This window comes from Amblyraja radiata, chromosome 1 (assembly GCF_010909765.2).
Source record: "Amblyraja radiata isolate CabotCenter1 chromosome 1, sAmbRad1.1.pri, whole genome shotgun sequence".
In the NCBI taxonomy this organism is placed as follows: domain Eukaryota; kingdom Metazoa; phylum Chordata; class Chondrichthyes; order Rajiformes; family Rajidae; genus Amblyraja; species Amblyraja radiata.
Genome location: NC_045956.1, coordinates 122,998,024 through 123,010,692, shown reverse-complemented (window position 1 = coordinate 123,010,692; position 12,669 = coordinate 122,998,024). Strand labels below are relative to the sequence as shown.

Sequence of the window (12,669 nt, the reverse complement as noted above, 5' to 3'; positions counted from 1 at the left end):
ATTATAAACATTTTTAAAAAGTGTTTGGATTAAGGGATACTGCAGAGTCCTGCCGCTGCATTATAACGTATCAGATTTTATAATTTGTGTTAAGTCAATTTTCCTACAGAAAATATTGAGAGCATCATACATGCGAAATCTATGGGGGTCCTGTAGTGTGCAGAACTTCACAACTACTGAGTAGTATATAGGTTTTTTTTTTACTGTTTTTGTGTCCTGCCTGTACTAGGATATCTCAAAATCTTTTAAATAAGAAATTCATGCAGGGTATTAATTGTGGTAAGTATACTTTCACAACATTTGATCAGTTTTATTTTCTGGGAATTGAACTTTAAAGAGACAACTTACCATATCCATGAATGCCTCCTGAAGGGAAAATTATTCACATGCATCATTTCCATGAATCTTCCTTTGCAGGGATTCCTCCCAATTCGTTAAATTGAAACTGTGCAGACACCTTAATGCACAATAAACTTCTGGTAGCAATCTAATAGATCCTCTCTATTAATCTTGACCATATGAGGGATCATTTTTTTGCAAATCTGCTTGTCAGTGGATTGTTTTTCTTTGAAGAGGAGCAATTTAGAACCACATCAGAGTTTGAAGCATTACTGCTGTTATTGTGGTAGCAGTGGATGACTATTTGTTGAAGTTCAACAATTGAAAGAGATATCTAATCTCCAGCTTCTAGTGGATGAAGGCAATCAAAATCATACTTGAGATCCAGTACAAAGAAAAAGGCAGGAAGAAACAATCCAGCAATGAAAATATTCCGTCACCCAGCATTGTGTAAAATTTCCAGATGAAAACAGAGGCAGCAATGTCGCAGACTCTTAGTTCCGACAGAAGGAAACAGTGTGTGGTTTACTTTCTTTTTCTTTGTATTATTTCTTCAAATCGTTCAACTTTCTGACCCAGTGGATTCATTTCAGGTTTGAAATACTTCTTCATCGAGTTTATTCCTTCAAGGATAATGATATTGATATAAGAATCATAATGTACTCAAACTAAATAAACTTTTTATTACTGTTAAAAGGACAGGGATTCAGTCATCCACATTTGCAGCAAGGTACCGGGTGCTTCCTGCTCCCAGCCCCGAGGTGATACTTAGCTGCCATCACAAATATTTATGTGATTGTTCTCTCATTTGGATTTTTAAAACTATGAGGGTAATATATTTAAATATATATTTTTTTTTATTAAAGCAATGTGAGCTTCTATGCTCGAAAACAATTAAACTGTTGATCTCGTTAATCCACGCAGCTTGTGCAAATTTGGCATAACAGTAGATAACAAAGAACAATAGGCTGTCACAAAAGAAGGTGAAGAGGAATGCTCCAGAGCTGAATGTCATCTAAGAACCTCTCCCCTACCGTCCAGGTTCCTTTTCCTCGAATCTTGTTCACCAACAGTTGTCATCACTGTTCTGTCATTGTAAACGGGATCATCTGCTTGAAGTCTGTGTTCGCCAAACTCTGCATTTTGTAGAGGCGCAATAATAGAAAAGGCTTTCATTCAAAAGCAAAGTGTCCTGATAATGCTCATGTAGCATATGGGTTCAGACATCTCTGGAGTATCGGACATGCGACACAGAAATTTTCAGCACATTCTCAATGACTGGGTTACTTTACTCTGCTGCAGAACCAGCTTCAATCTTGTGAGAATGCTGCTGCACAGAGGATGTGCTGCCGTCAAGGGGCCCCTTGAGGTAGGTTCCATTTTCAACAAATGTATTTGTGGGGTTGTTTTCAGTTATTATTTTAACAAGTGGGTTTATTAATCTTACTACAGTTGCTGGGATAAATAGATTATTGTTGTGTTTCCTCATTTTCATCTGATGCACAAAAATATCACTCGTAATTGGATTGAGTAAAATACCCTAAAAGACCCCTTGACAGCATGGTTAATGCCTTTTTAGGACAAGTGGGAAGTAGTAAACAATGAACTAAACAGTTATGGGATATAAGCTTCAAAAGACAAATGAAAAACACCAGTTCAAGCAATTAAAATAGGTATTTACACCACTTTTAAGAATGAAACATTAGGTTTTGTTTGTAAGAAAAATGTCTTTAAAAATGCAATCATGGTTCAATATTTTTCATATTACAGATGTAGTCTCAATGAATTTTGGAATTACTGCTTAACTTGTTTGACAACAGAATTATCAAATTAAAATAATTCAATTAGCCTTAATGGACAATAACTTCCTATATTTTCTACTGAAGTAAACTACTCAGGAACTGCTCAGTGCCACAGTGCTGCATTGCCTCAGTATGGTTCAGTATTATGCTTTTCGAAAGCTGCTTCTTTCTATCCAGCCCAGTTCTTACCACCTAGATGACAATGGCAGGGGGGGGATGGGCAGCTTTGATATTTTTGCCATCTGCTATACCTGTAATTTAAATTTCCTCATTTAGTATTCAATATTTTCACAGGCAAAAAAACAAGAGTATTCGGTTTATCACAAATTACATTTATCTGTTCACTGTTAGTTTGGTTAAATAGCTATGCTGATTCAACTAAACAGCATACAGCTGGAGGAACTCAGTGGGTTGGGCAGCATTTGTGGAGGCAAACGAGTAGTCAACATTTTGGGTTGAGACCCTGCATCAGGATTGAGAATGGAGAAGGCAGATAGCCAGTATAAAAATGTGTGTATGGCCATCCGAAGGGAGGGGTGATGAGACGCACCCCCCTTTTTTTCCAAGGTAAAAAAAATCCAAACTAAAAAAAAAATTGGGGCACAATATGTTTTTATTTGACACCAGGACAGAGGGAGCCGTGCCCTTGAGCTCCTTGGCCCTCTTGCAGCCGTACAGCCACTGGATGACCCTAGCATTGCGCTCGATGACCGAGAAGGCTGAGGGCGGGGACTTGTTCTTCCCCCGGAGCGGCTCGTTACTGCTATCGCTGCTGCTGTACCGGGAATGCTCGCTCACCGAGTCTGGGCAGCTCACGCTGCGAAACCTGAGGGCAAGGCTTTCGAAGGCGGTGTCTGCGGCAAACTTCTCCCTGGCCAGGTTCTCGATCACCTCGAGCTCGAGTCCGCAGAGCTCAAAGAAACTGTCCAAGCCCGAGCAGGCTCGGGAGAAGCGGAAGCTGAGGTCAGAGTGCGAGCGCCGCAATCCGCCTTCACCAACCCGCTGCTTGAGTGGCTCCTTGGGGCGACCTGCTGCTGCTTCGCGGGGAGCTGCTTGCATAGTTACTTGTGCACCCTGGGATGCTGCTGGCATGGCGACTGGGGGTGAGGGGGGGAGAGGAGGGGGGATTGAGAAAGGGAGAGAGGAGGGGGGGGAGAGGAGGGGGAGAGAGGAGAGAGGCCAGGGGAGGGGAGGGGAGAATCTCACTTTTCATTTCATTGCACATCTCGTATATATATGTGACCAATAAACTTGACTTGACTTTTTGCGAATTCAAAATGTGATTTGTGATCTTGTTTATGAATCATCATGGAACGAGAATTTGTTATAATAGTAAAATAGGTTAGTTAGAAAGCGATGATAGTAATGTAGATGCACCATTTAGTTTCACTGTGAACAATTGCAGAGCTGCCAAGTTTCACCAAGAATTTCCATATTATGACCTTATAATAATAATAATAATAAATATTATTTCTTGGGCGCCTTTCAGACATCTCAAGGACACCTTACATAGATTAACAGGAATATAAACATATAATCAGAGTAAAATAAATAATAAAGACATCACAGAGACGCAAACTAAAAACAGAATTCTGTCCAAAAACAGAAAATCAAAAACACAATGTGAAGAGAGAGCAGCGGCAGCTAAAGCACGCCAGCGTCCACTCTCCCTTCACGGCAGCCATCTTGGACAAAGACTAACAGGATTACATTACAGACAAAAAAATTCATCCCCCCACAATGGATACCACTGTGGGGGAAGGCACAATGTCCAGTCCCCACCCCAAGTTCACCCCAAAGTCAGGCCTATTGAGGCCACCGCTGTTGCCTCTACGGAGGCCCGATGTTCCTGGCCATTCTCACCGGGTGGTGTTGACCCGGCGTCGGGAGAGTCCTCTCAGCGGCTGGGCCACCTGGAACGGCCGCTTTCTAGTTGGAGACCGCGGCTTCCGAAGCCGACAAGGCCGCGCCGGTTTGGAGCTCCCAGGCTCCCGATGATGAAGTCGGCGCCGTCCGCTCCGCTCCGCAGACCCGCACCCTGGAGGTGTTGAACACGCCGGTCTCAGCTCACCGGAGCTCCAGCGCGTCGATCCAGCGCGGCGACCCAGGCAAGGCATTGCCCGCTCCGCTCCACGATAGCGCTCCAGCGCTGTGCCGCCACCGAGGCCGAGGTGCTGGGCGGTCCCCGCCAGGAAATGGCGCTCCAAGCCCGCTGGTAGGCCACGAGGACGGGTCGACGGGCAGCCCGGAGAAAAAGCTGCCTCACCGACCAGGTAGGGACCTAGAAGTAGAGTTGACACCTACCCCCAACATTAAAAAGTCCATATCCCCTACGAACGAAAAACAGGACTCACTAAAAACTATTTAAAAAAGCGAATTAAAATGGACGGCTGCTGGCTAGCAGCCGTTCCTCAAGATGGCTCCTCCTTGATGGTTGCTGGGTATTGCCTGTTCTTGAACCCGGTGGTCCTGCCTCACAGGCTCCTGTAACTTCTTCCCGATGTAAGGAGCGAGATGAGAGCATGGACAGTATGGTGTTTGTTTTTGATGATATGAGCTTCCTTTTAAGGCAGTACCTCCTGCAGATCCGTTCAATGGTGGGAGATTGGTACCCATGATGGACTAGGGATTCCCTGCCATGTTCTGCAGCCTCATTTGTTCCCAGGCATTCGAGTTACAGAACCAGGCCATGTTCCTAGGCATTCGATTACAGAACCAGTTTATTTGTGATGGCATAATGTGCTGGGCTCAGAACAGATCTTCAAAGATATGCATGCACGGGAATTTGAAGCTATTGACTCTCTCCACTTTTGTCAGGGCCAGATTTAGATGAAGAGAGGCAGGAAACATAAGCTGTTCCACTTGTGAGGCCCTTCCCAATCGCCCACCCTCACGACTAGAGGAAGATGGTCCACCAGATTGACACCGATTTGCAGCCAAGCGTGGCCAATGAGATAAGGGGCTGGAAAGCTGCGCTTTATTTATTTGTTTATTGCCAGTGCTAGTGTCGAGTTATTCAGAACATTATTATTCTGAAATGGAGGGCAAGGAAAATTACTGAAGGGTTGTTTACTGCAGTTGTTACTGTAGTTGTACAAAGCCTAAGTGAGATCACATTGTGTGCAGTTTTGGTCCCCTAATTTGAGGAAGGACATTCTTGCTATTGAGGGAGTGCAGCGTAGGTTTACAAGGTTAATTCCCGGGATGGCGGGACTGTCATATGCTGAGAGAATGGAGCAGATGGGCTTGTACACACTGGAGTTTAGAAGGATGAGAGGATATCTCATTGAAACATATAAGATTGTTAAGGGCTTGGACACGCTAGAGGCAGGAAACATGTTCCCGATGTTGGGGGAGTCCAGAACCAGGGGCCACAGTTTAAGAATAAGGGGTAAGCCATTTAGAACGGAGATGAGGAAACAATTTTTCTCACAGAGAGTGGCGAGTCTGTGCAATTCTCTGCCTCAGAGGGCGGTGGAGGCCGGTTCTCTGGATGCTTTCAAGAGAGAGCTAGATAGGGCTCTTAAAAATAGCAGAGTCAGGGGATATGGGGAGAAGGCAGGAACGGGGTACTGATTGGGGATGTTCAGCCATGATCACATTGAATGGCGGTGCTGGCTCGAAGGGCCGAATGACCTACTCCTGCACCTATTGCCTATTGTATTTTTAGAGACTACAGTGCGTTGTGACAGCATATGTAAGAAAGGCCTATGTAAGTGTCAAAAATATTATACACCTTGCAGTGCTCTCACTTAATTTTTTTTCTCTGTTGTCAGCCAGGCAACCTTGGCAGCTTTTTAAGTTGCCAAATGACAGTTTAGGTGGTCATTTAAGACGGCTTGCATGACGCGTGCGATTATGTGCTCGGACGAAGTGCGTAGTTACCAGTCAGAATTATGCTCAATGAAGCATTCACATATTATTTCTGCTTCAAATAAAGTCACAAACTAAACATATTCACCAATCAAGACATGATATATCCCACAATGACATGCAGCAAAATTATAATACAGTATCTCAACTCTTTTTACACGTTGCAATTAATGCAATTTCTATTATTTCTTTCCACTTCCAAACAAAAATGTGGTTGGATTATTCAGCGTATGATCAACCTAGGAGAGACCAAGCGCAGGCTTGCAATCGCTTCGCACAACACCTCCACTCAGTTCGCAATAACCAACCTGATCTCCCGGTGGCTCAACACTTCTACTCCCCTTCCCATTCCGAATCCGACCTTTCTGTCTTGGGCCTCCTCCATGGCCAGAGTGAGGACCACCGCATATTGGAGGAGCAGCAACTCATATTTGCTTGGGTAGTTTACACCCCAGCGGTATGAACATTGGCTTCTCTAATTTCAGATAATCCTTGGATTCTCCCTCCTTCCCCTCCCATTCCCAGCTCTCCCACAGCCTACTGTCTCTGCCTCCTCCTTTCTTTTTCATGCCCCCCCCCCCGACATCAATCTGAAGAAGGGTCTCGACCCGAAACATTGTCTATTCCTTCGCTCCATAGATGCTGCGTCACTCGCTGATTTTCTCCAGCATTTTTTGTCTACCAATGGGATCCCACCACTGGCCACATCTTTCCATCTCCTCCCCTGTTGGCTTTCTGCAGAGCCCGCTCCCTCCATAACTCCCTGGTCAATTTGTCCCTTCCCACCCAAACCACCCCCTCCCCTGGCACTTTCCCTTGCAACCGCAGGAAATGCTACACTTGTCGCTTTACCTCCCCTCTTGACTCCATTCAAGGATCCAAGCCGTCTTTCCAGATGCGGCAGAGGTTCACCTGCACCTCCTCCAACCTCATCTATTGCATTTACTGCTCTAGGTGTCAGCTGCTCTACATCAGTGAGACCAAGTGTAGGCTTGGCGATCGCTTCGCCCAACACCTCCGCTCGGTCCGCAATAACCAACCTGATCTCCCGGTGGCTCAGCACTTCAACTCCCCCTCCCATTCCGAATCCGACCTATCTGTCCAGGACCTCTTCCATGGCCAGAGTGAAGCCCACCGTAAATTGGAGGAGCAGCACATCATATTTCGCTTGGGCAGTTTACACCCCAGCGGTATGAACATTGACTTCTTCAATTTCAGGTAATCCCTGCTTTCTCCTCCCCTTCCCAGCTCTCCCTCAGCCCACTGTCTCCACCTCTTCCTTTCTTCTTCCCGTTCCTCCCACCCTCACATCAGTCTGAAAAAAGGTCTCGACCCGAAATGTCGCCTATTTCCTTCGCTCCATAGATGCTGTCTCACCCGCTGAGTTTCTCCAGCATTTTTGTCTACCCATTCACACAAGTTCTGTTGTCCCACTTTCCTCACCCGCTCCCTACACATTAGAGACTTGCAGATTTTACAGAGACAAGTTAACCTACAAAGCCAATGCATCTTTGGGATGTGGGAGGAAACCCACACGTTTGCAGGGAGAATGTGCAAATTCAACACAGGCAGTGCCCGAGGACAGGATTGAACACAGATCTCTGCCGTGTGAGGCAGCAAGTCTACCAGCTGTGCCACTATATTTTGTTTTCCAACACACAAAAAATTATACGTTGATAACTTTGGTTACTAAAAAAATGAAAATATCCATTTTCAGTTTTAAATCTCCAAGTGACGCTATGTCCCCCTTTACAGCTACTGTATGTTTTAATTAAGTTCAAGACTATGGGGCAGTACATTGGCCCATTAAGTTGCTGCCTAAAAGTGCCAACGACCCGGAATTGATCCTGAATATGGGTGCTGTCTGTATGGAGTTTACTCCTTTTCCCTTTGATTGCATGGGTTTTCTCCGAGTGCTCTTGTTTCCTTCCACATTCCAAAGGTGTGCAGGAACCTATTTCAGACCCAACCCAAAACATAATATTTTCCTTTTGTCCAGAGATTCTGTCTGACCTGTTGAGTTACTCCAGCTTTTTGTGTCTATCTTCAGTTTAAACCAGTATCTGCAGTTCCTTCCTACACACACGATACTATACGATAGAACTTTATTAATCCCAGCCTGGCAGATATGGATGGCGGGCGGAGACGGAGATTGACAGACAGAGAGAGAGAGAGAGAGATAGAGAGGGGGGCCTGCCCAGAGTTGAACGGCAGGTGTCCTGCCTTGGCCGGAGGCCGCCTAGATTTCGAGGCCCTAGGCTTTAGCCTATGAAGCCTATTGGTAAATCCGGCTCTGCGAGGCCCCCCTAGATCCCAAGGCCCTAAACTTAAGCTTATCAAGCTTATATGTAAATCCGGCCCTGCCAAGAAGAAATGACTTGATAGCTAAAAATATGTAAAGCAAGTTTGGAGATTTCTCCCCAATTTACTTGATCATTTTCTTTCCTTTAATTTCCATTAACATCATGTTTTCTAAAACTGTAAATCTGCACACTTTTAAAATCAATACTTCAGCTTACTAGCAAATCATGTAAATAGTCATCCCATTGTTTAAAAAATATGTGATTGATATTTGTGCTCAGTATGTGGGACAATGCAGGCTACAGACTGAGCCAAGTACTCCCATAATTAACAGTCTAACCCATGGCTCTCTCGCCCCAACTCATTCAGTCAGAAACAACAGCCTAAAAGTCCAAACCAACAGGAAATGTCTCATGATTTCAATTCTCACCCACAATACATAGAACAACAGTCAATGCCAAAATATGTGCATGTGTTCTCATTTAAAAATACTGAAAGAATGATCCTTCACTACCTGGTACCAAGATACTTCCCTGAATACTGCCTAAATGTGTATTTTTATGTAAATGAGGATAATAGTCTGTTGCTTGACCTGGGTGTGATACAGCTTTTCCAAGATTTATACCAATTCACCATTTTACAAGAAACCTTTTCAGCTGGATTGCGATTATCAAAGTCTATTCTTGTTTTTAAACTTTTCTTAGAGCTGCTCACACTTTCTGGTTTGGTAATTTGGCAAGTGTTAGTCATACATAGAGGGATCAGACTAACGTATAGTTAAGACTAACAGTTAATGTTGCACGTCTGAAACCCTTATCAGTTTTTACAAAATGTTTTAGACCTGAAACATGAACTCTGTTTTTCCATGCATAAGTGCTGCCTAACCTGTTGAGTGTTTCCAGCATTTTGTGTTTTTATTTTAGATTTTGAGCATTTGATGTTTTTTTTTTCCTTGTCTACTGTAGCTAAGACAAATATATTCTTATACTCATGACGGTAGAGACAGGCCATTTGGCCCATCAAGTCCATGCCAACTCTCTCAGAGATGTCCAGTCAGTCCCATTTACTTGCTCTATCCCCATCATCTTGTAAGTTTATTTATTTAGACCATACGTCATTGGAGCAGAATTAGACCATTTGGTCCATCGCGTCTACTCTGCCATTTGATCATGGCTGATTTACTTTTCCCTCTCTACCCCATTCTCCTGCCTTCTCCCCATAACCTTTGGCACCCTTGCTAATCAATTTCAAGTTATAAAATTTCCTTTTGAAATCATTGATCTTCTCTTCTATCAGCACAATAGACAGGCAATAATTTGTAGGACATAACCACTCGCTGCATAAAAATAAATTCTTTACATCCCCCTCCATCTCTTGCCATCTCAAATCTATGTTCCCCACTTGATATATTTAATAGTTCAGTGATGTTCAATTGGGTATTCTGTTGTTGCCCATAATACCCTAACGTCCTTTCACAGTCATGTTTGCCACCTTTCAAACCTCTAGTACATCTCTCATGTCGCGAGGAGACTGAAAGATTACGGCAAGCACCACCATTATTTCGGGCCCCATTTTCTCTTTGTGTATGCAATGTTGTATGAGATATGATGGATAACGTGCTCATACCAACAGTCCAGTTTACAGCCTAATCATAGGTCAATAGTCATCACATTGTTTTAAAAAAACATAACATTTATATTTGTGCTCAGTTTGTGGCACAACCAGAGCTAAGTACTCCATTAACTGATAGCTCATAATGATTACTAAACTTGCCCATCACCAAAACCAACATGTTCAAGAAGGAACTGCAGATGCTGGAAAATCGAAGGTACACAAAAATGCTGGAGAAACTCAGCGGGTGCAGCAGCATCTATGGAGCGAAGGAAATAGGCAACGTTTCGGGCCGAAACCCTTCTTCAGCCAAAACCAACATGTTGACCATAAGAAACCAAACAGGCAAGAACATAATTAGGTTGGGTTGGTTATCATTTCTAATTAATAGACCCTGAAATATGCATAGCTTCTATGACTGTAAGCAACTTTCACATTGCACAGATTTGTAAATGTATATGTTGAAGCTGAATGTGCAATATTTTAGTGCTTTCATTGATCCATTTCACTCAACAACTCAGAAAATAATTCAGCAATTTAATCTTGTTTGCTCCGTGAAATAGTGTACGAGCAGCCAATTTCTTACACTTTGACTGGTATGCCAAGATATATTTATCTGGTCACTCTGTAGCTCATCTTTGCTGAGGCCTAATGCTATTTATTTGCTTGTTAGCAAAGGCACTCATCTGTCTCAGGCTCTGTGTACAAACAATGATTTGATACTGTGCACAAACACGCCTTAGACTTTTGATCAGAAAAACTAGTTATGCCCAAGAAATACAATATAAATGAATAATTAATGTTAGTTCTCAATCTAGCATTCAGAAGAGTATTTGTAGATGATGCAGACTGACTTTAGAATAGCTTTCTGAAAATGGATTATTGTCAAAAATGCATTTGATGATTGAGATAGTAGCACACTTCAGGTTAGGATTTCCAATGCAAATGTTGGATCACTGGTTAACAAAGGAACATTCATCAGAAAATACTCCTGTGGTTCAGAAACGTGCATAAAATATGTCTAAGTTTGCATATATTTTGTCCAAGTCAAGTTTGTTTTGTTGGCGTTTCTATTTAATTCATTTTGCATGTTGTTTTCATTTCCTTTTAGCTCCAGTCTGTGGTGGAGGAGTTTTTTGTGCTCTAGGTATCAAGTTCAAATTCCGCTACGTTATGTTCCACTCAGGAGGAAGGATACGGATGGTGAGCTGAGGGATCCTCGGATGAACAAAACATTTGTAAATTTGGTCAAAAAAGAAACTGAAGCGTATGTAAGGGTTAGAAAGATTACAACAGACAGGGGTTTTGACGAATATAAAGCAGGCAAGAGGACAATTAGAAGGGCCAAAAGGCTATGATTGGCGAGTCTAATTAAAGAAAATCCCAGCTTTTTATATGTACATTAAAAACCAGAGGGTAACCAGCGAGAAGATATGACCGCTCTTCGATAAAGGAAGGATTTATTCTGTCAGAAAATATAGGCGAATACTTTGCATTTCCTTCACCAAGGGGAAAGACATGGAGGGTAGTGAGATCATTGTGGGGAATATTAATATGTTAGCTTTGATATCAAGGAGGTGGTGTTGGGGCTCTTCAAGAGCATTAAAGTGGATAAATCACCAGGGCCTAATGGGATCTATCCCAGGTTATTGACACCTTCAATCTTGTCACCATAATGTAAAGCATTTACCAAATACTGCATAACCAGGCACTGTGATAGCTGCTCTTAAGCCTCTTCCTTTCCCACCATCTAGTGATCCATAAACTCTGAGGTAGACACAAAATGCTGGAAGTAACTCAGCGAGATAGGCAGCATTTCTGGAGAGAAGGAATGGGTGATGTTTCGGGATGAGACCCTTCTTTACAATTGTCCTGATGCCAGTAGGTTATTTTAATATAACACCTGATCAAGGCTTGTAATGCAACGTTTGTGAATCATGAGCGGGGCCTCAGACGGTCATGAAGAAGCTGGTATAACAACTACTAATTGCAATATGTAGGCTGATTGATAACTTTCTTCCCAGGATAACAATGATGGTGAACTTCCTCTTTAAATTACTTTTGGAAAATTTAGCGGCTTGGAAGACCATCTCAGAACCAGCTGATTGATTACTCACGGTGGTGTTTTTCCCCCACACATGCCTCACCACCTCATCTTGTTCTTTAGCTTTTTAACCCATAGTCTCCATGTACAATGTACTTAGCTTTAAGAAAATGTATCCAAATACTCAATGCACATATATAAATTTGCTTTATTCCCAAAATATCAACTATATTATCTTTTTTTGCAGTTTCCAGAATCTTGTCTTGAGCTCCATTTTTATATGTATCAATTTTATTTTATCTGAGAGAAATGCTTTCTGTTTCACCGTGATTTTGCAAGCTCACCCAGTCCTGCTCTCTAAAACCTGGAATTTCCATGTAGCCCAACTTCATCATCATACTGGTGTGTTTAGGATTCTTCCAAACTGTTAGACTGCAGAGTGTAATTGGTACTTACTTAGGAAACTGGATATCAATTAAATTCAACTGTTTATTGTGGGACCAAAGATGCAGCAGGGGTTTAATAAATACTCTCATAACATAATTGTTAAGGTGTTAGTGGATCAAGCATCTTCATATTAACTTTCTCTGCTATTCTGATATTCACTGCAATGGTCACTTTATGGTCCTTTAAAATACTGAAGTAATTTTGAAATGTAATTATCACTGCAATGTATTAAATGCCACAGCCATTTTATTT

At 42.7% G+C, this 12,669-nt stretch overlaps 1 protein-coding gene across 3 annotated transcripts in view; it reads right to left on the bottom strand.

Annotated features, from left to right (window-relative positions):
* LOC116978833 (cAMP-specific 3',5'-cyclic phosphodiesterase 4D-like) overlaps positions 1-12,669 on the bottom strand; it is a 724,969-nt gene that overhangs the window by 547,258 nt on the left and 165,042 nt on the right. The window contains exon 1 of one of the 3 annotated variants that reach the window (XM_033030107.1): positions 349-1,724. The exons of the other annotated variants lie outside the window; for them this stretch is intronic. Coding sequence (XP_032885998.1) covers positions 349-401 — 53 coding nt within the window. The 5' untranslated portion in view covers positions 402-1,724. Of the gene's footprint in view, positions 1-348; positions 1,725-12,669 lie in introns of those variants that run through there. 3 annotated transcript variants of the gene reach the window in all.